This window comes from Theropithecus gelada, chromosome 1 (assembly GCF_003255815.1).
Source record: "Theropithecus gelada isolate Dixy chromosome 1, Tgel_1.0, whole genome shotgun sequence".
NCBI classification, from domain to species: domain Eukaryota; kingdom Metazoa; phylum Chordata; class Mammalia; order Primates; family Cercopithecidae; genus Theropithecus; species Theropithecus gelada.
The window spans coordinates 28,390,287-28,414,985 of NC_037668.1; the positions used below are offsets into that span (position 1 = coordinate 28,390,287).

The following is a 24,699-nucleotide window of genomic DNA, read 5'->3' on the forward strand; positions in this document are numbered from 1 at the left end:
GGCCAAAAATGTATGTTCGATCCCTTCGTAGGCAAGTGTGTAGTTTGCTTTATAGTTTTCATGCAATTAACTACTGAAAAAAAATAATTCTTTGTATCATAAGGGTGCCTGGTGATTATGAGTGTTCCTCACTACTGTTAGGAAATTGATTAGAAGTGAACATCTGCTAACAAGAGAATGGGATGGGCCACTGGGGTTATTACCAAGTACAAAACATAAATTGGCACATTACATTATATTACATTGATTGTCAGAATTTGAACCAAAACACAGATTTGGCTGGGGGTCAAATCTTGGAGGCCCAAATTTTATTTGGAGTCAGGGCCAGAAAGACAAATCTGACAGAGTCAGGGTGGTCAAATTGGGGCCATAGAGGAATTGAGGAAGATGTAAATTATCTTATTCCTTGTTCAATATTCAGTGATGTTCTTCCTAGGGAGTTCTGGAAATAAAAATAAAAGCATGTCCTCTCTCTTCTCTTCGGTTTCTCTTGGTCTAGCTATATGCCGCTATCCTCTGGGCATGTCAGGAGGCCAGATTCCAGATGAGGACATCACAGCTTCCAGTCAGTGGTCAGAGTCCACAGCTGCCAAATATGGAAGGTAAGGATGGTTACATCAAGAAAGCCCATGTTCTGGGGTTGGACAGATTTCCTGGGGACAGATTCCTGACCCTAGGGGCTGGGAAAGGTGACGTTATTGGCAGGAACCGTTGAGAATGAAGGACAGACAGCAAGTGGGCCTGTCCTGCTCTGTATGTTTTCAGGGAGAGAATTCAGGGCTTAGCCACATGTACTGGTCTGGCAGCCCCATCTCACCCACAGAGGCCCCAGGGCCACATTATCCACAGTGAAAGGGTTAATTGATAGGAAGTGGATTTGCTTTCCCTGACTTTCTCATTTTGAGCTGCTGCAGGAAGCAGGCAACAGTGGCAGCTATGGGAAGGTGCAGATTATGTAGGACACTGGGAGTTAGCGTCCACTCCTCTTCTCAGTGGGTCTATGAAACATCACTCACTGCAAAGCATCACTTACTGCAAAGCATCAAGACACTAGGGCCTCCAACAAGTTCTCCCCCTCTCTCAAGGATGTCTCACATAGAAGGGTTACCTTTGCCAACAGAGTGTGGCAGTTTCCTGGGGTGATTGATTTCAGGGGTCTTGTACATCAATAAACTCCCTACTGCTCTACTGGTTGGACCCAATACTCTTCCTGGCATCTAATTCTTTTGGTGTGAAGTATTGATTTTATTAAAATGGAATTACCCGTAAGAAAAGCAATCCTGATGAAACTTCCCCATAATTTCTTAGTGTATGAAAGACTAGAGTGATGTTTGGTGGAACTGGAAGGGAGCAACAAATGAATGGGTAATATCTGTGGGAAAAGGGAGCATTCCAGGGGAAAGGGAAAGTGGTAGGAGGTTCTCAAAGTAAACTTTCTAATAATTTCACAATTTTGGTCCATGGTAGCTCAGCCTGGAGGTAATGAAATGAAACCAGATTATTTACTACTTCCTTGACATGCTCTTCCCCCTCATCCTCCCCATGTGTGTCTATGGCTCCTTGCTGGTCTGCTGTGCCCATCCTGCAGCATTGCATAACCCACACTGGAGACCCTACTATCCCTCCTCCTTATTGCCATAATTTGATGTCCAAGCAAAGGGTGGCTAGCTTTGTTAGGCTGAGTTTGAAAGAGGGAAGGGAGATATGAAATGACTCATGGGGGAACAGAGGGTAGGAAGAGTTTTATTTCTCTTTAGACCTCTAAATCAGGATGGGGAATGAAGGCTATGTGTGATCTGGAGGCCTCAGCTCACTGGTGGGGACTGTCTCTCAGGGTCTCATGGTACTCCAGGGAAAGGGATCTGACCACAAATAGGTATTGTGGTGGCAGTGAAAACTGTGGCAAGAACCCAAAATGTTTATAAGGACTGGGCAGCCTGCTCTCTCCCCTCAGTACAGGGCAGCTGCTTGCCTGTGAACCAGTAAACAGCTCTGTGGTTTCTTGGTTGCTCCCTCTCTCTCCAACCCTCATCTCTCAAGGCTGGACTCAGAAGAAGGAGATGGAGCCTGGTGCCCTGAGATTCCAGTGGAACCTGATGACCTGAAGGAGTTCCTGCAGATTGACTTGCACACCCTCCATTTTATCACTCTTGTGGGGACCCAGGGGCGCCATGCAGGGGGTCACGGCATCGAGTTTGCCCCCATGTACAAGATCAATTACAGTCGGGATGGCACTCGTTGGATCTCTTGGCGGAACCGTCATGGGAAACAGGTAGGAAGCAGAGACATCCAGACCTTGGGATGTCCAAGACTGTGTTTAGACTTAGGCTAGGAGAAGAAGGGTACAGGTTGTCTGTGTGGGTATGTCTGTCCAGGGATTAGGCATGCCCTTGTAAATGTGTGACCCAGGGTGAAGGAGGCAGGGAAGGAATATCAAGGCTGTAGGGAAAGTGGAGTAGGTGCATTCTGCTCCTCGAATTAAGAAGAGAGAGCCCATTGAAAATGTGGCAGGGTGAAGAAAAGTGAGCATGATTTAATATCACCTCTTCATTTGTTCTCTTCTCTCTCCTCAGGTGCTGGATGGAAATAGTAACCCCTATGACATTTTCCTAAAGGACTTGGAGCCGCCCATTGTGGCCAGATTTGTCCGGTTCATTCCAGTCACCGACCACTCCATGAATGTGTGCATGAGGGTGGAGCTTTACGGCTGTGTCTGGCTAGGTAGGTCACTAGCCCAGGAAGCCTATAGACTTTATTAAAAACTCCAACTTCTGGGAAAATCAAATCAGAAAGGGATGGGATCAGTAACTCCTGGAATGGTGATTCCTTCTTGGGAAGAATAGAGACAGAAGCATTGCTCATTAACCCAGGGCTTGGTGCCCCCACACCGAGTCATGCATTCAGAGTCATTATGTTGACTACCACTGAGGGGCGCTCCTCCAAAGTCCTCCCTGGGTGCCCAGATGGAGTCCTCCTGGACACTCTGTGCAAGCTTATACCCTTGAAACTCACATAGTTCCCTGGGGTAATGGGCCTGAGCAGTAGGCACTCACTTGGCTGTGTTTCCTTTGCAGATGGCTTGGTGTCTTACAATGCTCCAGCTGGGCAGCAGTTTGTACTCCCTGGAGGTTCCATCATTTATCTGAATGATTCTGTCTATGATGGAGCTGTTGGATACAGGTAAATCCTGGGAAACTTTGATTATTAAAATGGGAAATTAGCCACTAGGAAAGAATAATATTTTATCATGTCTTGGGATCAATAATCAATCAACCAATCAGTATTTATTTAGTTCCTGTACAAGGCATTTGGAGATAATTTAGATTAAGGAATATATATGACCTTTATTTCTAGGGAACTAAAAGCCCAGTTTGGGAAGACAAGTTAATTACCCAGAAAACAATCAATTATACAAAGCAAGGGCTAGAGTTTGTGATGGCTCTAAGTGTAATAGCCATATTTTTGACCCTCAAAACAGGACGTGTAGTCTGACACAAATATTGGCCTACTTATGGAAACAAAGGGCCAGAGAATTGAAGTACTAAGTATAATACTCTGGGTAAGTCAAGAAGTCAGAAAGAATAGACCTTATACATATAAATGCTTTGAAAATTGTAAAAAGCGGACTAGTAAGGCTTACAATAGACAAGGAAAGTTCTAGGGTAAGATGAGAATGATAGCAGAGAAAGGTAGGTAGAAGGTCACAGAAGAAAGGAAGCAGGGCTGAAGGCAAGACTGGCCTGGCTATAGTAGAAGCTGGAGCTCAGAAGAACAGAATGGAACAATGGATAAGCCTGAAGTGCATGGATGGAGTGCCATGGCAAAGAAGTGTGACCAGATACAGTAGGAACTTAGGGCTGGGTACGGGATGCTCCCACCTATCCCATTCCACTTCAAGCCTTCAAGCCTTGCCATTCTTCTAGCCCACACTAACACTTTTCTCTCTAAGCTTGGTCTGTATCTGCAAAGTGAGCCTGGGAGAGAAGTCAGTTCATAGTGAAGACCAGATCAGATGATGGAGGTTGACAGGGCTTGAGAGAAGGAGATACTAGTGAATCTCAGGAAGGGAGTGTGGACTTACAGCCTTCCATTGGCTTAGGTGTGGAGAATGAACTATTGCCCTCTAGCTGCCATCCCCTGGGTGAAGGCCTGATTCATCCACTCTTCTACTCCTAGTCACTTCCTTTCTATCTTCTTAGTCACTGTTCTTTCCTTTTTGCTTAAACTGTCTTGGCATAATTTTGCTCAGTCACACCCCAACAGGCATGTATTCAAGGCATAGAGGAAATCAGAGATCAACCGAATTCAGTTTAATTTAATAAGCCTTTGTTAGTCAACTGTTAATATATACAAGGAATTTGGCCAGGCATGTTAGGTATTCAAAGGTAATGAAGTCATTGACCCTACCTTTAAAGAGCTCACAATTTGGAGTAGGGGCTAAAACAGAATATAAGTTATTATGATTCGAGTATATGAGCAAGAGATAGCCCATGATTGCTCTGGGGTTCAAAGGAAAAAGTAAACTATAGTAGGAAAGCACAAAAATGGGGATGAAAACATCTGGATTTCATATAATAAAAGTTACTTCTCTTTGCTACAAGGCTTAAGGGATTAAAATGTATGTGAAAAGCATTTCATAAGATAAATTGCTGTACACATATAAGTTGTTATCTGATTATCATTTTTCTGACTGAAGGACTGCAAAGATATGGTAGAATCGATGAAATCTGAATTGGGTCCCAAAGAATGGGTACTACTTTCACAGGTACAGATTCTTGAAATGGAATTTTAGGCAGAGGGAATAGCATGAGGAAAAAAGAATTATGGTTATAAAGTTTAGGGGACTGTCTGGGAAAATCAACAGTTTATTTAATGATGGGCCATATTTATGTGGCAAAGTAGTACAGGAGAAGCAAAACAAAGCAGATTATGCCATCTCTTGAAGGAACCTGAAGTCAAAGCCAAAAGGAGCAAGAAGTGGAGGAGGAGGAAGAGGAGAAGTTGCTGTTCTTGTTCTTCATAAACATTATCATTAATGTAATGAGTCATTGAAGATTTTTAAAGCTGAGGAAGGACATGATTGGAGCTGTGGTTTAGACAGATTAATCAAGCAGCATGCAAAGGTTAGATTGGAATGGAATGAGGAGGTGATGAGGAACATTTTAAAACTCTGAGTTCTGCCAAGTAAAAAGAATTAATGACCAAGGCCATAACCGTGACTGTGGGGAATGAGGAAAATATATTCATTTAGGGGACATTTGCAATCTGATTGGATGTATGGGGCAAGACAGCAGGGTGAGAAAAATGGTCACATGAAGCTTGACAGTCTAAGTGACTGAAACAATGGAGATGACATGTATTTATTCAACAAATATATTTTGAGTGCTTACCATGCACCAAGCACTTTCCACTACTATGAAAGAGAAGTGTAATTTATGGAAAAGGGAAACCAAGGAGAAAGATTTAGTTCGGTAGGGTACGATGATGGATTTAGTTTGGGGTTTAAGTCTATGAGATTGACAAGACATTCAGTAGAGAAATAAGGAAGGTAGCCAGAATTATGGCTCTGAACTCCAAGGGAAAGATTAAAAAAATTACAAAAATGTAGACATCATTGGCTTCATTTAATAATTGAGGTAATAAAATATCTGGTGGAGGTGGCTGAGTGAAGAGAGATGACATCAGAGTCTCAGGAAATAGTCATATTAGCAAAAGTCACTTTTTAAATTTAAAACAATTTCAAGAGTAATATATGCTTACTGGTGATTTTAATAACTCTAAAGTATATAAACATTGAAAACTTATTTTCCTATCCCTTCTTCACTTGATTTAATTTTGACTAAAGGGGAACTGAACAGGTATTCCTTTTAATTTCTGTTGCTTTTCATAAGACTTCCATGGGATTTATTTTTCTGGGGATAATGGGGAATATATTTATTGCAAGTAAACTTATGTTCTCCTAGCTTTCTGATCTGTAGAGAGAAGAAAAAGATGGCAAAACCTTGGAAGGGAGATCCAGGCTCTGGTCACTGTGGATAAGGCCAGTCAAATTTTATAATTTACCATACATTTTCAATGATTAAATATATTTTAAAAGGCTGGCATAATCACCCTTAGTATTTTTTATTTTTTGCGATTCACAAATTTTACAAATTATTGGTCTGGCTATAAACCTCAAGGGTCACACCCATTATTGCTTGAGGGTGAGTATCCCAATCTCATCATTTGGGAGATTTGTGTCATATCTGCCAGAGCTTGAGATGCACAGCTTGAGGAAAGACAAGTTCCACATGATGGGTTCTTGCTCTATGCCTCCATAAAAAGAAGAAAGGAGCCTCTTTGTGTTCTCCAAGTAGTCAAATAAGTATATATGCAGTTACATTCCATCCAGCAGTCAGGCTTCTGGCAAACTCAGCCTTTAAAACAGAGCCTCTTACTCAGAAGTCAAAGAAGACTGCTAAGCTAGAACACAAAACTAAATCCAATACCTGGGATTCTCATGACATCCATGCATCTTACTTCCTGGGTCTAGTATCCTATAAATTTAATTAAAATTAAATAGAAATTATTGTTTAAATTTGGAGCTTATATTTTCTCCCTTTCATTTAATATCAAATTGGGTTGTTGGATATGTGGAATAGAAGAGAGTGTGACTGGATTCTCTGAAATTGATTCACTGAACAATGACAGCATGTAGTTAAAGGAGAGTCAGCACCAAGCTCTGGAAACGTTTATTTGATAATGGGGCAAGTGCTACTATGTATGCTAGTATTTATTCTATGCATTTATGCATTTCATCATTTACTTAGTGAATTAATTCGTCAAATGCATTTGATAATATTGAGTCATTATGTGAAGACATATTCATTATATAAGAATAGGCAAGGTACAATAAATTATAGAAAGCTTTTCATATTAAATAAGATATTGTTTAAAGGTTTTACTACTAAAGGGGTAAGCATCAAATATTTTATAAAAATTACTAATATGAAATTCTTAATTCTCCATTGATGCAAGACAAATGAGTCAATACTATAATACAAATGTGATTATTTACAGTCCTTCAATTTCAAGATAATAAGCTCATACAGAATCTGGAGTAAAGATGCTGGGTAAAAGCTCTTCCATGAATATGTGATTAACTCAGATTTCTCTCTCCTTTTCCTCCTCTTCTCCTGGCCTGAGCAGCATGACAGAAGGGCTAGGCCAATTGACTGATGGTGTGTCTGGCCTGGACGATTTCACCCAGACCCATGAATACCACGTGTGGCCCGGCTATGACTATGTGGGCTGGCGGAACGAGAGTGCCACCAATGGCTACATTGAGATCATGTTTGAATTTGACCGCATCAGGAATTTCACTACCATGAAGGTCAGTGGAGTTGGATGTGGTGGAATTTCTTTAAGGAGGCACAAATCATAGTGTGGTAGAGAAAAGGCATGCTAGAAAGAAGTCTAGGCTGATGACAGTTCAATGACATATTCTGTTACTAACTAGCTAAATGCATTTCACCAGTCACTTCACCTCTAAGGGTGTGGTTCTCCATTTGTGTGTAAGGGAGTTAGAATAGGTCAGTGAGCTCTCTCTCTCTCTCTCTTTTTTATTTTGTTCTAACACTAAAGGTGACACATCCATAAAACACAATAACACAGTGTCCAGGGCCCACAGATTTTTAAGACCCGTAAAAAATGTTTTAATTTATTTTAATATCAGATGAAAAAAAACCAAATTTTTAGGGTCAAAGATTATCTTTTTACCAGCACAGTTGCTATATATATATATATATATGTATACACACACACACACACACATCTATATATACACACACACATATGTGTGAATATGTGTATTCTCATTTAGAAATGAGATTTCTAAAAAAAAAAAAAAAAGATGAAATTGTTTTGGATTGTATATTATTTCAGGTTTCTCACCTAGCCCTGTTGAAAAGTAGACTGTCTCTGAAACATACCTAGGAGGAAGTAGGATGGCAGTCATCCTCTTACCTCAGTTCAGAATAGCTCGAATCAGGGTAGATGGCAACTGTGGTTGAGAGGATTATAGACTCGAGAGAATTCAAGGCAAGGAAGGGCCTGAGAAGATGCCAGTGCAGTCATCATTTAACAGATGAGAAAACTGCAGTCCAGCAGCATGAAGTGAGGTGGCCAAGGACAGACAGTGCATACAGGTGACCACGGTTGCAGCCCAGGTTTTATAATGCCTGACCAACTATCACTGCTGCTGTGAGGTTCCTAGAAGGAAAAATCCAGAAGACTGCAGAACACCAACTATTTACCAAGGGTGGTGCTCGCAGAAACAGCAGGTCTTGACTTATGGAGTTGGCTGGCACTGTCTCCATGCAGCTTAGCAGGGCCAACCTGTCACTCACATGCCTCTTTCTCTACCAGGTCCACTGCAACAACATGTTTGCTAAAGGTGTGAAGATCTTTAAGGAGGTACAGTGCTACTTTCGCTCTGAAGCCAGTGAGTGGGAACCTAATGCCATTTCCTTCCCCCTTGTCCTGGATGACGTCAACCCCAGTGCTCGGTTTGTCACAGTGCCTCTTCACCACCGAATGGCCAGTGCCATCAAGTGTCAATACCATTTTGCTGATACCTGGATGATGTTCAGTGAGATCACCTTCCAATCAGGTAGGGAGCTCAGGTCCTCTTTGGGAAGTGGGAGCAAGGTGATGAAGGAGGAATGCACATGGCCAGAAGTTCTCATTAGCAGGTCTCTGAGAGGAGTGGGATGGTACAGGCAGCTTCTCATTGCTGGATGCAGTGAATCCTTTGTGTGACTAGTTTTAATTGTGGAGGGGACAGGATGAGAATGGAAATGAACAAAATATTCATGTAACTCTTCTTAGAAAGAATTTTTTTAAATGAGAGTATAGTGTGTTAAAAGTTTTATATAATTTAAGGCAGTTAATAAGTGTGCTGTTAAGAAAAAGCACACCTAAGCACTACTGAGATATTTAAATGAAAATCTCTAAATATACACAAAAGTAAAGAGAACAATAAACCACCCGTCACTCAGCTTTACTAATCATTGATATTTTGCCATATTTGTTTCACCTATTCCTTCCTTTTGGCTGTAGCATTTTAAAGCAAATGTGAGATACTATTTGATTTCATTAGCAAATAATTTGACTGCATCTAAGAAAATAGTGTCATTTTCGTAGCTATAATGCCATGATAACATCTAACAACCCTTATTATTAAATAATTTCTAAATACAACCCAATATCCTGTCCATATTCAAGTATGAGTAACTGTCCAACAATGTCTTAATTCAGTTGGCGTTACCAAATAAGGATCAAAATAAGGATCTCTTGGTGTGCTTCTTTATTCTATTTGCCCTGTATCTCTTTTAATCTAAAACAATTCCTTCCTTTTTTTCTTTTTTTTTTTTTTTAAGGATTCTGGCTTGGCTGATGGCTTTCTGTGGTGTCATTTTACTTGAGCTTCTGTTCTCTGTCATTCCTAATGACTGGGTGCTTACATCTACAGGTCAATTTGATTCAAGTTCAATATCTATTTTTTCAAGAATTCTTTTTTTTTTTTTACTTTGCCATCCTATTTCTTTATTATCAGAAAGTTGTTTTTTTTAATTTTTTTAATTTTTTTTATTATTATACTTTAAGTTCTAGGGTACATGTGCATAACGTGCAGGTTTGTTACATATGTATACTTGTGCCATGTTGGTGTGCTGCACCCATCAACTCGTCAGCACCCATCAACTCGTCATTTACATCAGGTATAACTCCCAATGCAATCCCTCCCCCCTCCCCCCTCCCCATGATAGGCCCCAGTGTGTGATGTTCCCCTTCCCAAGTCCAAGTGATCTCAGTGTTCAGTTCCCACCTATGAGTGAGAACATGCGGTGTTTGGTTTTCTGTTCTTGTGATAGTTTGCTAAGAATGATGGTTTCCAGCTGCATCCATGTCCCTACAAAGGACACAAACTCATCCTTTTTTATGGCTGCATAGTATTTCATGGTGTATATGTGCCACATTTTCTTAATCCGGTCTGCCACTGATGGTTGTCAAGAATTCTTTATGGATAGTGTTGTATATTTTATGCTGAACTTCATCATGGGGATATAATGCTAGATCCTCTCACTTTTTATGATACTAAGATTGATTTCTGGTTCCTCATGAACTTTTTCCTTAAGTTTTATCCTCCATTAATAACCACTGTCTGAATTACTTATTTCACTAGGGGTTGCTAAATGATGATTTTCGAATTCTTTACTTTTTTTCTGCATTTCTTAGCTGAATTTCTTCCAAATAGAATAATTATTCTTCATGCACCAGTTTACTCAGAAATCACATTGAAAGACCAGGATATGTGACTTATTTTCCCCTTTAATTATTAATTTTCAGAGTAATGACTTGATACCCTAGCAACCCTCAATAATGTCTAATGAAGTTTGTTTTTTACTCTTATTTTTTGGTATAATTATAAACTAATTGCTTTTTATCAATTTAATGTTTAATTGATTGCAGGGTTTTTTTTTGTTTTTCTGTTTTTGTTTTTGTTTTTGTTTTTAGACAGTGTCCCTCCCTGTCACCCAGGCTGGAATGCAGGTGGTGTGATCTCGGCTCACTGCAACCCCTGCCTCCTGGGTTTGAGTGATTCTTCTGCCTCAACCTCCCAAGTAGCTGGGCTTATAGGTGCCTGCCACTGTGCCTGGCTAGTTTTTCTATTTTTAGTAGAGATAGGGTTTCGTCATGTTGGCCAGGCTGGCCTTGAACTCCTGAACTCAAGTGATATGCCTGCCTTGGCCTCCCAAAGTGCTGGGATTACAGGTGTGAGCCACTGTGCCCAGCCATTATTCTTTTTAATACTCAAGTTGTGCTGTCTTTGACTAGAGTTTGCTCTTTTTTTTTTTTTTTTTCTGAGACAAAATCTTGCTCTGTTGTCCAGGATGGAGTACAATGGCACGATCTTGGCTCATTGCAACCTCCGCCTCCCAGGTTCAAGCGATTCTCCCGCCTCGGCTTCCCGAATAGCTGGGCTTACAGGCACCTGCCACCATGCCTGGCTTTTTTTTTTTTCTTTCTTTCTTTCTTTTTTTCTTTTTTTTTTTTTGTATTTTTAGTAAAGACAGGGTTTCACCATGCTGTCCAGGCTGGTCTCAAACTCCTGACCTCAGACGATCTGCCCGCCTAAGCCTCCCAAAGTGCTGGGATTACAGGTGTGAGCCACTGCACCCAGCCTAGAGTTTGCATTTTTAAGGGGGCTCTTTGCTCTTTGGATCTGACCCTAGAAGCCTTTGATATCTTTCTTGTTTTCTGAAAGAACAAGGTATTTCAAGCTCATTTTGAACATGCACTGTGCCCAACATGGAATCAACCATTTCTTCAAGAAATCTTGATTCCTTTTAGTAGAAAATGGTATTTAGAGAACACAAACTGGGCAGTAGGGATGTTCATTGCTAATAGGTTGTCATTGTTTCTTGAATTTTTTGGTGGAAGAAAGCAATTCAATATGTATATTTAAAAAGAAAAAGATTATGAGTTTACATTGTTATTTCCAATTGAAATTAAAGATAAGGTTTTTATTTAAACTTGATTTTATACTTTCATCTCTATTATTTATGCTAAATATCATGTTTCCTAACAATGTTAACAGCATTTTCTTCATCCTGTTATTCAAAAAGCAATACCAATATTATTACTAGCAACATAACTATTGAGCATTAAGATTTTGTAGCAATTCTCTTTTCTTTGTCCTGAGAATATATCCTACTAAGAATGTACAGTCAAAGCACTGTGTTCTAAGGTCAGTTGGGTAACAGTGGTATAATTCTTTTCTGTATATAGTTATATCACCAGTGTGGTATACAGTTAGGGTAACAGTGGGATAATTTTTTCTGTATGTAGTTGTGTCACCAATGTGATATACAGTTAGGTTCATTGTATTCCATTTGTTTCAACTTTTAGGGATTCGTTTTAAACTGTAAACACTACTTTTGATTGGACAGTAACAGCAGCAAATAGTGATTTAACTTACTGGTACCAGAAACTGTGCCAAATCTTGAAAAGTTAAAAGGTGTTTAGAATATTGTTCACACTATTAAATTTTAGATGGGGAAACAAAAGACACACAATGCTAAAAAAAAGAAAAAAAAAGAAAGAAATGTCCAAAGCAATATGAACAATAAATAGTCAGAAGGAGAGAGGCACTAGAGTGTGTTTGTCATAGACAGCATCAAAGAAATAAGATTTGTACTGGGCCTGGAAGAAAAGTCCAGGTGTAAAATAACACAAGAGAGAGGAAGAGACTAATTTAAAGATAAACCACACTTTGGGAGGCCAAGGCAGGAGGATTGCTTGTTATCAAGAGTTTAAGACTAGCCTGGGTAACATGGCGAAACCCTATCTCTTTAAAAAACACAAAAATTAGCTGGGTGTGGTGGCACATGCCTGTAGTCCCAGCTACTTGGGAGGCTGAGGTGAGAGGATCACCTGAGTCCCAGAGGCAGAGCTTGCAGTGGGTCGAGATCGCACCACTGCACTCCAGCCTGGGTGACAGAGTGAGACCCTGTTAAAACAAAAACAAAAACAAAAACAAAAACAAAAAAACAAAAAACATAAAGATAAACCAGAAGAACCCATCCTTTCAGATTTGATTTTTAAGGGGGGAAAAAAATTCAAGATGGTTTGCTTATTAAGATGTACTGATAAGAAAATAGAGCATATTTTTAGGAAAACAGGTTTGATGTTTAAATGCCTTCTGTGCTAATGATTCAATCTAACAGTAAGTTGATTGACTGTTTTAAGTTGATTGATTGTTTTATCTGAATACTGAGAGTAGAAATCAAGACACTCAAAGTCAATGCCACTTATACTGTAAGTGTTAACTGGGGGACAAATAGATTACTACCCATCCTCAGGGATTCTCCTGGCATAGTAATCAGTACACTTATTACAGCTAATTATAGCTATGAAGCATGGTTTTTGACTCCTGGGGTCTCTTGAGCTTTAAAGCCAATGCATAATAATATTAGTTTTCACTGGAGCCTGATAACCGAACTCATAAAGCACATGCAGAGGCCAGATACCTCCTTATTTATATAATAATGTTAAGAAGAAGAAAAATTAGGATAGTTGGAAGAAATATCTCTTAGAAAGGAAATACGTATTCTAATTCTTGACCCCCTTGATTAGACAAATCAGAGGGAAAAATTCAGGCAAAGCTGCCAACATCAATCTGGCAAATACACTTTTGTGGTTTAGTCTCAGAAGCTGCAAAATCACAGTAGAGGACCCTCCAATGTCAGTAAATATCTATAAAGAAGAAGCCTTAATTCATAAATTGAAGGCCTAGACCGATGAGGCATAGTGGAGACTCTTTTATAAACAATCTAATTTCCTTGAAGGAAAAAGCATCTTAACACTATGTCTATCCCTTGCCCATTTACCTGCTATATTAAGTCTATATTTTCACTGAATTTGGGTCCTGCTTCTTATGCTTTATAATAATGCATGGTCACAGCCTGTTGAATCGCTGTTTCTTAAACTTTTTTGTACCATAGCATCTAGTATGTAATATGTGAAACAAAAATTTTACAAAGGAAAACTTGCTCTTACTATTTAGATAAATGGTGATACTTTTATTTGATGTATTTATGATTTTATCTTTTTAAAAGACTGATGGCAACTCACTAAATTGATTTCATAATGTGCTAGGTCACAATATGACTTCAGAGAAAACACAGCTATCTGTCTTCTCCCTGGCTCTGACTCACCCTTGTTTTATAACAGATGCTGCAATGTACAACAACTCTGGAGCCCTGCCCACCTCTCCTATGACACCCACAACCTATGGTATGTGTGATTCCTAATTATACAAATTAAGTTGAAGGGACTTCCTGGAGGATGAAGAAGGGTAGAGAGTTGCAAAGCCCTGGCTGTGTGGGAGGCTTTACACCAGTTGGCTTTGGATGAAGAGTAGCCCTGGAAAGGTAGGACTGTCTACCTCCAAGTTATGGATCCAAATATACTCTCTTCACTACTGATTCATATGCTTCTTCAGCTGAGGCAGAGTCTGGAGTTGTCCCAATTTCTCCATGAAAGTTTGGAAATTTGGGGTCAGAAACAGGGAAAGGGACATTCCTAGGTCAGACCCGTAGTGGGTATTTCTAAGAAGGGGTGAAAATCTAAGAAACAAAATGTTGATCTCTCTAATTGGAGATAAATATGCCATGTATGCCTTGCTTTAGGCAGTCATTGGTGACACTAGCCAGCTATGTGGGAAACATGTGTGATTGCATGTGTCCAAAGAGGACTTTCAGCTCCCTTGGCATGTCTCAAAGAATGCAGAGAATAAAACTGATTCTTTAACTGTTTTTCATGAAGTGTGATTAAGGGACCATAGACTCAGGCCATAATAATACAGAGACAAAATTTTGGGAAGAATAGAAAAACTCATTATTCTGTCTGACACACGGGGAGAGGGAGACTACTGTCTTATGGAAGAGGGAAGTAGGATTTGTGAACAAAGTAATAAAACAGGATGGGCATGGTGACTCACACCTGTAATCCCAGCACTTTGGGAGGCAGAGGTAGGCAGATCACAAGGTCAGGAGTTCGAGACTAGCCTGGCCAACATGGAGAACCCCATCTCTACTAAAGATACAAAAATTAGCCGGGCATGGTGGCGCATGCCTGTAATCCCAGCTACTCAGGAGGCTGAGGTAGGAGAATTGCTTGAACCTGGGAGGGAGAGGTTGCAGTGAGCCGACATCATGCCATTGCACTCTATCCTGAGGGACAGAACAAGACTCTGTCTCAGGAAAAAAAAAAAAAAAGTAATAAAACAGTAGCAAGAAAAAAAAAAAAAACAAAACCTGTAGCAAGAACAAGAATAAACAGAAGTATTAAGGTGGCATCTTCCATAATTATCTTCAAGGAACAGGGTCTACCTCCATGTTTCCAGTCCAGTCCCTCATACTTTTACTTGACCTGTGAGATAATTGTATTCTCTGCCTTCTCTCCCTGGTCACAGATCCAATGCTTAAAATCGATGACAGCAACACTCGGATCCTGATTGGCTGCTTGGTGGCCATCATCTTTATCCTCCTGGCCATCATTGTCATCATCCTCTGGAGGCAGTTCTGGCAGAAAATGCTGGAGAAGGTGAGGAGGTGCAGAACGGCCATGATACAAGAAACTGCTCCTTTCTTTCTTAAGCCACTGTTGCCCCAGGAGTAAAAGGCACATTGCAAACATTTATTAATGGTTGGAGTTAATTGAGGCTACCAAGAAACATAGGAATGAAGCCAGAAAAGAATTAGCTAAGTCTATTTTCTCATTCTTAGAGTGGAGATGTTGGAACCTCCCTAACCTTCCTCGAAAATGCAGAAAACTCTTCTTAATACATTGAATCTCAACTCAGGCATTTTCCTTGAAGATTCTGATTCACTGGATTTTGGGTGGAGGCCAGGCATCCATACTTAAAAAAAAAATTAACAAGTGCTTCTGATGCACATTCAAATTTAAGAATTACTCTCTCCTAATGCCAAGCTGAAATTTCTGATAATGCTGTTGAAGTTCCTTCTCATCTTTTTCACTTTGCTTGTCTGTTTGGTGTGTGTGTGTGTGTGTGTGTGTGTGTAGAAAAACATCCAGCTTCATGAATGTTCAAGTCAAGTTTCTCACTACTCTATTTCTACTTTTGTTCACTTGAAGGTTATGATTATGTATCCCTCTGAGTCCCTTTTCAGACTCTGTCTATGCCAACTGATCTGAATAACTTTTTACATTGTCTAACACTTTACAAGAAGCAGACTTTTTCCTCATGCATAATTTTATATACACCTCATTGAGTAATAACTCATAGGTATTATTATATTTAACTATTTTTCTGATGAGAAAATATGATGTGCTTAAGGTCATACAACTGATGTCCAGTCTTCCATGCTTTTTCCAATTGTTAATATTGAAATGCATTTATTTCTTTCTACATTCATTTCATCAAAGATGGAATATCTATGACTTGTCTTGCTTTCTTGGACCAAATAGCAACTCACTGCTGCTTAGTGTCTATTCTTTTGGGGCCTGCTGATGATTAAGTATTTCTATGTTTGGCCATGGTCACCTCTCCTGGTCAATGAGTTCCTCTCATTAGACATGTACTAGGAGAGGCCACAGAAACTCTGAGCTGTGGGGCTTTCAACTGCCTCCTGAGGGCAGGGAACAGGAAGAAGGAGAAATCCTGATTGATTTCAGTGTTTGGTAGTGGGGTCTCAGAGGAGAACAATGCCTGTGTGGGATCTCTATTCTAGACGAGAGGAAAGGGCACCATGAGAATGGGCTTGAGTCTCCAGAGCGTTCTAGATGTAGGATGGGAGAAAAATGGCTCAAATCAAGGGTAAGGAGGAGCAATCCTGATGAGTAGCCTGCAATTCCTTCTGACCTGTGCCACCCTCAGGTTCCTGAGATGGTTGATGTTTGTTTTCAGGTTTTTAGGCAGGAATATTTCATGTAAGAGGTCTCCTTGCTTCCCACAAGTATGTCTACCAGTCTGAAAACACTTAAAGCTTTCAATTCACAAATAGCCACAGAAGACTGAAAGACAGAATCCACAGAGACTCACTCACTGTCATGAGGTGTCTCAAGGCATGAATGAGGCAAATATCAAAACTTTTCCTCCTTTAGAATGCTGGAACACACTAGTGTTTAATGAGGTATTCCAGAGTGAGGGTGGTGGTGACCTGAAGATTCATTGAACTGCTTGAAGAGGATATGTAACCTTCTTAAATAGTCTGTAAGGACCACATTTTAGCCAAGGGAGGAGGGTCTGTGTACTCTACTCTATAAGCTCTTTTTCTCTTTATGTGAGCCACAATTTACCACACTTCTCTGAGTCTTTATTCTGAGGCCTGTTGGAATATCTTCATGGGCTAAGAGAGAAATGTTGGAATCTCCAGGTAAAAGGTAGAGCAAACATTTTTCCCTTGAATATTTAACTTGGTCCTCTGAGAAATTCTACCCCTGTACACCCTGAGTAAGATGACTCAAGGTGCTCTGGAATGACACCCAGGATTTCTTCCTGGGAACAAAATTTTATGTGGAAAATCATTGAGTACACACATACATTCTAAGAACATTACTTAACATAGCTGTAGACTGTAGCATTGTTTGTAGGATACTTTTGATGGTGTCCTCAACATTCCCTCTTTGAGAGATTCAACCCACATATATTGAGTACCTACTTCGTTCTGAGCTTCATGCTTGTACTGGGGATATTACTGCAACAAAAGACCTTTCAGTCTAGTGGAAAAGTGCACATCTAAGTTTCGCCATTGAGCACCCAAGCTGTGTTTGTTGGAGTGGAGCATTTTACATGCTTAAACTCAAATAGTCACATACATGCAAATGTTGGCATTTTCCTTTTGATGGAGCAGGCAGGTTATATTAGATAAGATACCACAGAAGTGGTTGCTTTGTTGTTCTCCCTCCATTAGGTGTAAGTCACATTGTTATCTCTGGACACCTAGAGCTTTCCTGTCCCATATTGTAGCCATTTTATTTTTGGTTAGTGAAAATATGGGTCAGTGGTGGGTATTATCCTAATTTAGGGTGTCAGAATGATCAATTAGAACTATTGATTCATCATGTTATAGCGCATTTATTAGGTTAATAAAAAATTTATGTCTATTCCAAAACCAAGCAGTTAAAGGGTAAGCCAGCAAAACCCATCATTTAATAAAACATAGAAAACTCTATAAGATTGAGATATTTGGCTACCGATAGGTTCTTATAGCATCAAGGAGATAATCCTTTTTTTTTTTTTAAGTGTTTCAGAAAGCACATCATAGAAATTAGAAGATCAAATTCTACCTTGAACAAATGAAGGATTATTCTAAGTTTCTACAACACAGGCATTTGTGGACCCAGACTGCCTCCCTAGCATGTCCAGTGTCACTGGGGTTAAACAGTAGTAAAGAGTTATTTCATTTGCGTGGAAGAGTTGAGTTTAAGAAGGGGAGGAATTGACCATCTTTTTTGTGCCAGCATGTCTTTCTCCTTGTTATTCTCTTCCAGGCTTCTCGGAGGATGCTGGATGATGAAATGACAGTCAGCCTTTCCCTGCCAAGTGATTCTAGCATGTTCAACAATAACCGCTCCTCATCACCTAGTGAACAAGAGTCCAACTCGACTTACGATCGCATCTTTCCCCTTCGCCCTGACTACCAGGAGCCATCCAGGCTGATACGAAAACTCCCAGAATTTGCTCCAGGGGAGGAGGAGTCAGGTGAGGATGATGTGGTGGGCAGGGAATCGAGGGAGAAACTTCGACAAGCCTCAGGTAGGAATGACGCACCTGCTCCCAGTTAACTGTATCTATTTTTAGTCTCTACTAACCTCCTGAGAAGTCCACATTCTCTTTCTAGATTTGGTCTGCAACTGCTCCTGGCCCAATTTGAGCACCTCTCCCTTGCTACTGAATATAAGATGTGTGGAGGGACCCACATACCAGAAAATAAAGAAAAAAAAAATAAAACATGTGAATTAGGTGTTAACACCACAAGAACCTAAACAGTCCAACCAGTCTAACCTCATTTCACATGTCGGGAAAGTGAAAAAGCCCAGATAGAGTACTCATCCAACACCAAATTTCATGAGTGGGTAAAGGCAGGACTAGATTTTCACCTGGAGAAATAAATAAATAAATGAAGCTAAAGACATTCCAAAATTCCCAGTGGTATAGCCATTTAAATAACTAAAATAAATAACTACTTGAGTTATCTATTTTTTGGTAATTTCTCTTTGGTAAACATTTATTAGAGTAATATGAGATTTTATTATGAGAGTAAAATATTTCTCCCCTTTTCTCAATAAAAGCATTGAAATAAAACAGGTAAAATAGTAAGTAGTGTCAGTTCATTCAAATTTCAATGTCTTTTAAAAAATGATGCAGAGTCATATCAGAAGGGAAGCTGGAGTCACCTCTTTAGCTCAGAGCAACTTTTCTATAAGGTCATCTACCTGAGGGACTCAAGCCAGTAGAAAATACCTTGTAGTGTTGAGGAGAGAGGAGATAGGCCTGAGCTGAATGTAGAAGCAGACAGGACTAAATTCAAGAGCATAAGATTTTACAGGAAGGAGCCTGAAGGGGTCTTTTCAAAGGATAAAAGGAAACTTGCATCTATTTTATTGTTCAATGGACAGAAGACATGAAAGAGCATGCTAAATTCAAGTAATTTCACAGAGGCAGCAAGAACTAAGGATATAAACTGATTTATTTCTTAGGGTGAATGGAAGTAATTTACCTATTTCCTTTTTTTTTTTTTTTTTTTTTTTTTTGAGACGGAGTCTCGCTCTGCCGCCCAGGCTGGAGTGCAGTGGCCAGATCTCAGCTCACTGCAAGCTCCGCCCCCCAGGTCCACGCCATTCTCCTGCCTCAGCCTCCCGAGTAGCTGGGATTACAGGCGCCCGCCATCTCGCCCGGCTAGTTTTTTGTATTTTTTTAGTAGAGACGGGGTTTCACCGTGTTCGCCAGGATGGTCTTGATCTCCTGACCTCGTGATCCACCCGTCTCGGCCTCCCAAAGTGCTGGGATTACAGGCTTGAGCCACCGCGCCCGGCCTATTTACCTATTTCCTAAGTTTAAAACATTCCCCACCTCGTATTTTAATGTTTTTTTTTTTTTAAGTTAGAATATGTCTTAAACTAGATCATATGTCTTTAATCTGAAAGTTTTTTATACCTAAAATCAGTTTTTAAGTCAATAACAGTGTCTTAAAATTAAGGAAATACATTATTAAACCTTCAACCTTTAATATTCCCACCCTGATATACCATGAGCCTTCCTATAGCTTCACCACACAATTCCACAAGTTTAGCCACAGAATTTGTAAATGGTCATGTATTATGAGGAAAAGAATGAGAAATAAAATTGTGTTCTACATTCTGAAGGCCACAAGAAAATCTTTAGAGGAAGCAAAATCATTTTCCAAGTAAGAATGTCATGAAGCAGGTTAGGCTTTCACAGGGGCATGTTTTAGCCCTCCTCTCAGAGTTCCTTCCTGAAGAGATCTCCAAAGACGCTCCATGGAATGAGGCTCGTTGCCCTTGTTTTCTCAGGCTGCAGCGGTGTTGTGAAGCCAGTCCAGCCCAGTGGCCCTGAGGGGGTGCCCCACTATGCAGAGGCTGACATAGTGAACCTCCAGGGAGTGACAGGAGGCAACACATACTCAGTGCCTGCCGTCACCATGGACCTGCTCTCAGGAAAAGATGTGGCTGTGGAGGAGTTCCCCAGGAAACTCTTAACTTTCAAAGAGAAGCTGGGAGAAGGACAGTTTGGAGAGGTGAGTTGATTCTTTGAGGGGGCCTCCAGTCCCTTAGAGCTCGAAGGAGGTGGTTGGATAAAAATGGTCAGTAGAACAAACAGCCCCTTCCAGAGGTGGATTCACAACAGAGTGTCTCTTCCACTTGTCTCTCCTTGCGTTGTCCTCTGGATTCTAGTATTGGATCAACCTCATCTTTGTCAAATAGCTGTGGAGTTCCTGGGACTTCTGATTTCTATACAGGAGTTTTTAAGGCAGGCAAGTCACTAGACTTCAGCTATCTTGAAACACATTCAATATTTTCAAAAATGTTTACAATAGATTATGCAGGGTGGGATCCACAAGATGTGATCATCTTTTATGAACTGTCCAGGAACATTCTGCTTCTCAATAGCCACTTTGTTTTTTTCCCCTTTAATGAGAGTTATATGTAAAATGGTCAAAAACAACCTCGCCCCTGCCTTTGGTCCCAGAATCAGCCACTAGGGAGTGAATCACCAACCAAGATAAGGAGGAGTACTCTTTTCATTTGCCCTCAGAGTGATGCATGCATTATTAAACTTTTCACTCTTGCATCAGTCACATGAACCTTCTGGGAGCTCAAAGCAATGTTTTGAATTGTAATAGGAACTGTTCACCACTGCCATCTAAACTCCAAATAAAACACTTGGTTTCCTAAGATGTGTTATTGGTTTTCAGTGTGGATCTCATGTTCTCTCCTTGGATAGGTCTGGTGTTGCAAGAGGTGGAGGGGCCCATGTTATCTGTTCATGGTGTGACATGTACTCATTATGTCCCCTAGGTTGAAAACCCGTATCTGTTATACTGTTGCTAACACACAGGAGTTGCTTATAATGCTAAACCCTATGCTAAGGAAACTGCCTTATGTTTTACATGATCCAGTGACTCATGAATCAAAGTTCAAGCATTTGTAATAAAAGACATTTTATATTGGGCTATGCTGTAATATAATATTGTTACTGATTCATTCATTCACTTAATGTTCCAATCAATGTGTATTTCTAAGGCAGGAAAGTAGCATATTAGCTGGGTACTTTACCATTGTTTTTAATCTTATCAGTTATTTGAATCATAGATATGTTACACATATCTTCTTATTGGTCTTTTGATCATTTTGCCTGAGTTGTAAGAGTTAGTTTATCTCCAGGAAATGCCCAGCAAGAGTACTGAGACATCTTCAGGAGAAATGATGATGCTGAGACTAGATGACTTTTGTCTAGGTTCATCTCTGTGAAGTGGAGGGAATGGAAAAATTCAAAGACAAAGATTTTGCCCTAGATGTCAGTGCCAACCAGCCTGTCCTGGTGGCTGTGAAAATGCTCCGAGCAGATGCCAACAAGAATGCCAGGTCTGTGGTCTACATTTTGAATTTTCCTTTATGTATTTCATCTTTAGGACCAGGAATACTCCTGGATACTTCTGAGCAATTTTTTCTTTTGAGATGGGGAGGTCAGTGAGCTGCCTCCCATTTCCACTGTTATCCTTTTTCTTACTTTGATGGGGTCAGCAGTCCTCATCTCTTTCTCCACCTCTTTCAAACACAAAGGTACATTTTCCATTGTACTTGCCACATATTTACTTCCTAACTCCCTGTGCACAAGCACTGTACTTCCCAACATATACAACTGTCTAGATGTGTACTTCTTTGGTCTTTACATGCAGACATACTCCTGCATGTCATTACCTCCTCTTAACAAAGTCTTCACAATCACACATGACTTTCTTGCTAAGCCTCTTCCAGTCTCCTTTTTTCACATTTCTATTTATTTTCTCATCCCTTTTTTCTCTTTTATGCTCCTTTTCTTCTATCTCCAGCAACCCTCAAAATGAGAAGCTACCTCTATTTGGAAAATTATCTATGAACCTCAAAGCAAAAGGATCCACGGTTCTCTAGCAGTTTTCCAAACTGGCTAATAATCTCTTGGATCTTTTTCTACATAAATTGCAGTTTCCAGCCACACTCCATTGTCTGACAGCCTTTCCATTACAATAATGGTGAGTTTATCCTCACCCAGAGAGACAAGCTGGTTGAAAGCTGGTTGTATGTGTCCCAGAGAAATCTCCATACCTGGATAACCTATACATTTTTCCTATTCATGTTGTCTTGATTTGTCTCACTGATATTCATAAGTGAAAAAAAAGTTTATTATTCTTATTTTCCAAATTATCACAAATTCCAAGAATAGTGATAGACTTCATTAAAAGTCTTGCAATGGACAGGATGTAAGATAAAGAAGAGAGAAAGGTGAGGAAATGAAACTGGAGGCTTTAGAAATTTAACTGATAATTTCAAACTTTAAGATACTGTTAAGAATAAAAAGTGACATTCTCTGGGTCTCATAGAGAGATTAAGTATTTCTTATATTAATCTTAGCACACGACTGGAGAAAGTGGCATGAGGGGAAACAAAACAAAACAAAACCACAGGACATAGGATATGACAAAGCCTTTCTCCATTGTTCCGATTGGTGAAGTTTGCCATTCCTCCACCTGTGTCCTTAGCAGTGATGGACGGCCTGTGAACCCTCCCAAGCCATGAAAACCCCTGGTTTGAGACGGAAGGGGGAATGAAAGAGGGGAGGTGTTGCATCAGGACTGCATTGATTCCAGTGGTTTATATTGACATAGTATGACTTCCAGTCTAGGATTCCTAGAAAACTCTTGGAGGGCTTATAACTCATCTGCTCCAATAGTTTTGGGAATGTGGGCTAGAGGCCTCACTAACAAAATCTTGCTACTTTATGACCCAAGGATGTCTGCCGCCATGTACTCAAACAATTATTAGTTTTGGTCAAATGAATACTTCTTTTGACATGACTACCACAGCCTTTAAAGAGCTCTGTTTTGGACAGGCTACTAAATACATGTTGCAACTGACTGATGGTTCATACTGCATTAAGAAAAGTCAGTATGAGAAAATAAAGAGTAATCAGGTAAGCCAAAGTATGGTTGTTCACATCATACAAAGTTTCTTCACTTTAGTAATATAGTGACTCCATGGCTTTAAAAAAAAAAAAAAAAAAAAGGTAAATATCCTTGTGCACTTAAGATATGATTTTCAGTGAAACATTTTACTTTGTAGAGTGGTTTTTAGCAGCCTATTTTTGATTCAGCAAATATTAATCACTTTCTGTGTGGCAGGGATTTTGTTAGATGTGAGGGATAGAAATGTGAATAGATCATGGATCTCGTTCTCAAAAACATTACAATTGAATAAGGGTTCATGATATTTCAGGAGGAATAGAATGAGACAGATCCAGGTGTCAATTTCTCTGTCCTCTCAAAAGTTATCCAAAGTGAAACAAGATTTGGTATAATGTCTAGGAATAGACCTTGGTGTGCATTCTTCTCCCTCTTGATTCTGACTCTGGCAACTTCTGAGTTTATCTATGTCTGTATCCTCCCAAGGAATGATTTTCTTAAGGAGATAAAGATCATGTCTCGGCTCAAGGACCCAAACATCATCCATCTATTAGCTGTGTGTATCACTGATGACCCTCTCTGCATGATCACTGAATACATGGAGAATGGAGATCTCAATCAGTTTCTTTCTCGCCATGAGCCCCCTAATTCTTCCTCCAGCAATGTACCCACTGTCAGGTAAACAAGCCAGGTCTTCCGTCTTCTCCCTGTGGTGATGAGAGCAACCTGGGATCTGAAAGTAGGGAGCAGTGAGCCTTAAAGTGTATCACTGTTCTGGGATGGTGAGGGAAGTTAGTGTGCAGGGAATAATGGAGCAGCTGCCCTTTGGGGGAATGCAAGGGATTCATCAAGAGTAGAAAAAGAATGTTGAGCTTTCAACCCTAGTTTGTTGATACAAATTTTAGAATGTGTACCTTTCACATCTTCCTGTTTGCATAGGCTACCTTCTGTCTTCTTGTCTATTTCCTCAGTTACACCAATCTGAAGTTTATGGCTACCCAAATTGCCTCTGGCATGAAGTACCTTTCCTCTCTTAATTTCGTTCACCGAGATCTGGCCACACGAAATTGCTTAGTGGGTAAGAACTACACAATCAAGATAGCTGACTTTGGAATGAGCAGGAACCTGTACAGTGGTGACTATTACCGGATCCAGGGCCGGGCAGTGCTCCCTATCCGCTGGATGTCTTGGGAAAGTATCTTGCTGGTGAGTTCTCAGCATTTTAAAGCCCTGTCTAACAACTGGCTTGTGGGCTGGCACGCATGACATGTGGAGACAAACCTGAGACAGCAGAAGGCAAACTCAATAGACTAATATTTTCTCTGATTTGAAATTATTTTCTTTGTGTACTAACTCTTATTATTTAATGCTTACCTATTTCTGCTAAAAAATTAACACACTTATAAAAATTTAGGGAGACAAGTTAAAAAGTATGAGAGATTTATTATCTTTG

The 24,699-nt window shown here is 40.0% G+C and overlaps 1 protein-coding gene across 1 annotated transcript in view; it reads left to right on the top strand.

The window, feature by feature from the left end:
• The first annotated feature begins 495 nt into the window (after positions 1–495).
• The window catches only part of DDR2 (discoidin domain receptor tyrosine kinase 2), a 34,143-nt gene continuing 9,939 nt past the window's right edge, over positions 496–24,699 (top strand). Inside the window, exons 1-13 of the mRNA XM_025392337.1 lie at positions 496–602; positions 2,041–2,272; positions 2,574–2,721; positions 3,075–3,180; positions 7,189–7,372; positions 8,407–8,650; positions 13,774–13,836; positions 15,017–15,147; positions 18,058–18,268; positions 20,101–20,324; positions 21,545–21,672; positions 23,733–23,924; positions 24,218–24,452. Of these exons, the coding sequence (XP_025248122.1) occupies positions 523–602; positions 2,041–2,272; positions 2,574–2,721; positions 3,075–3,180; positions 7,189–7,372; positions 8,407–8,650; positions 13,774–13,836; positions 15,017–15,147; positions 18,058–18,268; positions 20,101–20,324; positions 21,545–21,672; positions 23,733–23,924; positions 24,218–24,452 (2,178 nt within the window). The 5' untranslated portion in view covers positions 496–522. The remainder of the gene's footprint in view (positions 603–2,040; positions 2,273–2,573; positions 2,722–3,074; positions 3,181–7,188; positions 7,373–8,406; positions 8,651–13,773; positions 13,837–15,016; positions 15,148–18,057; positions 18,269–20,100; positions 20,325–21,544; positions 21,673–23,732; positions 23,925–24,217; positions 24,453–24,699) is intronic.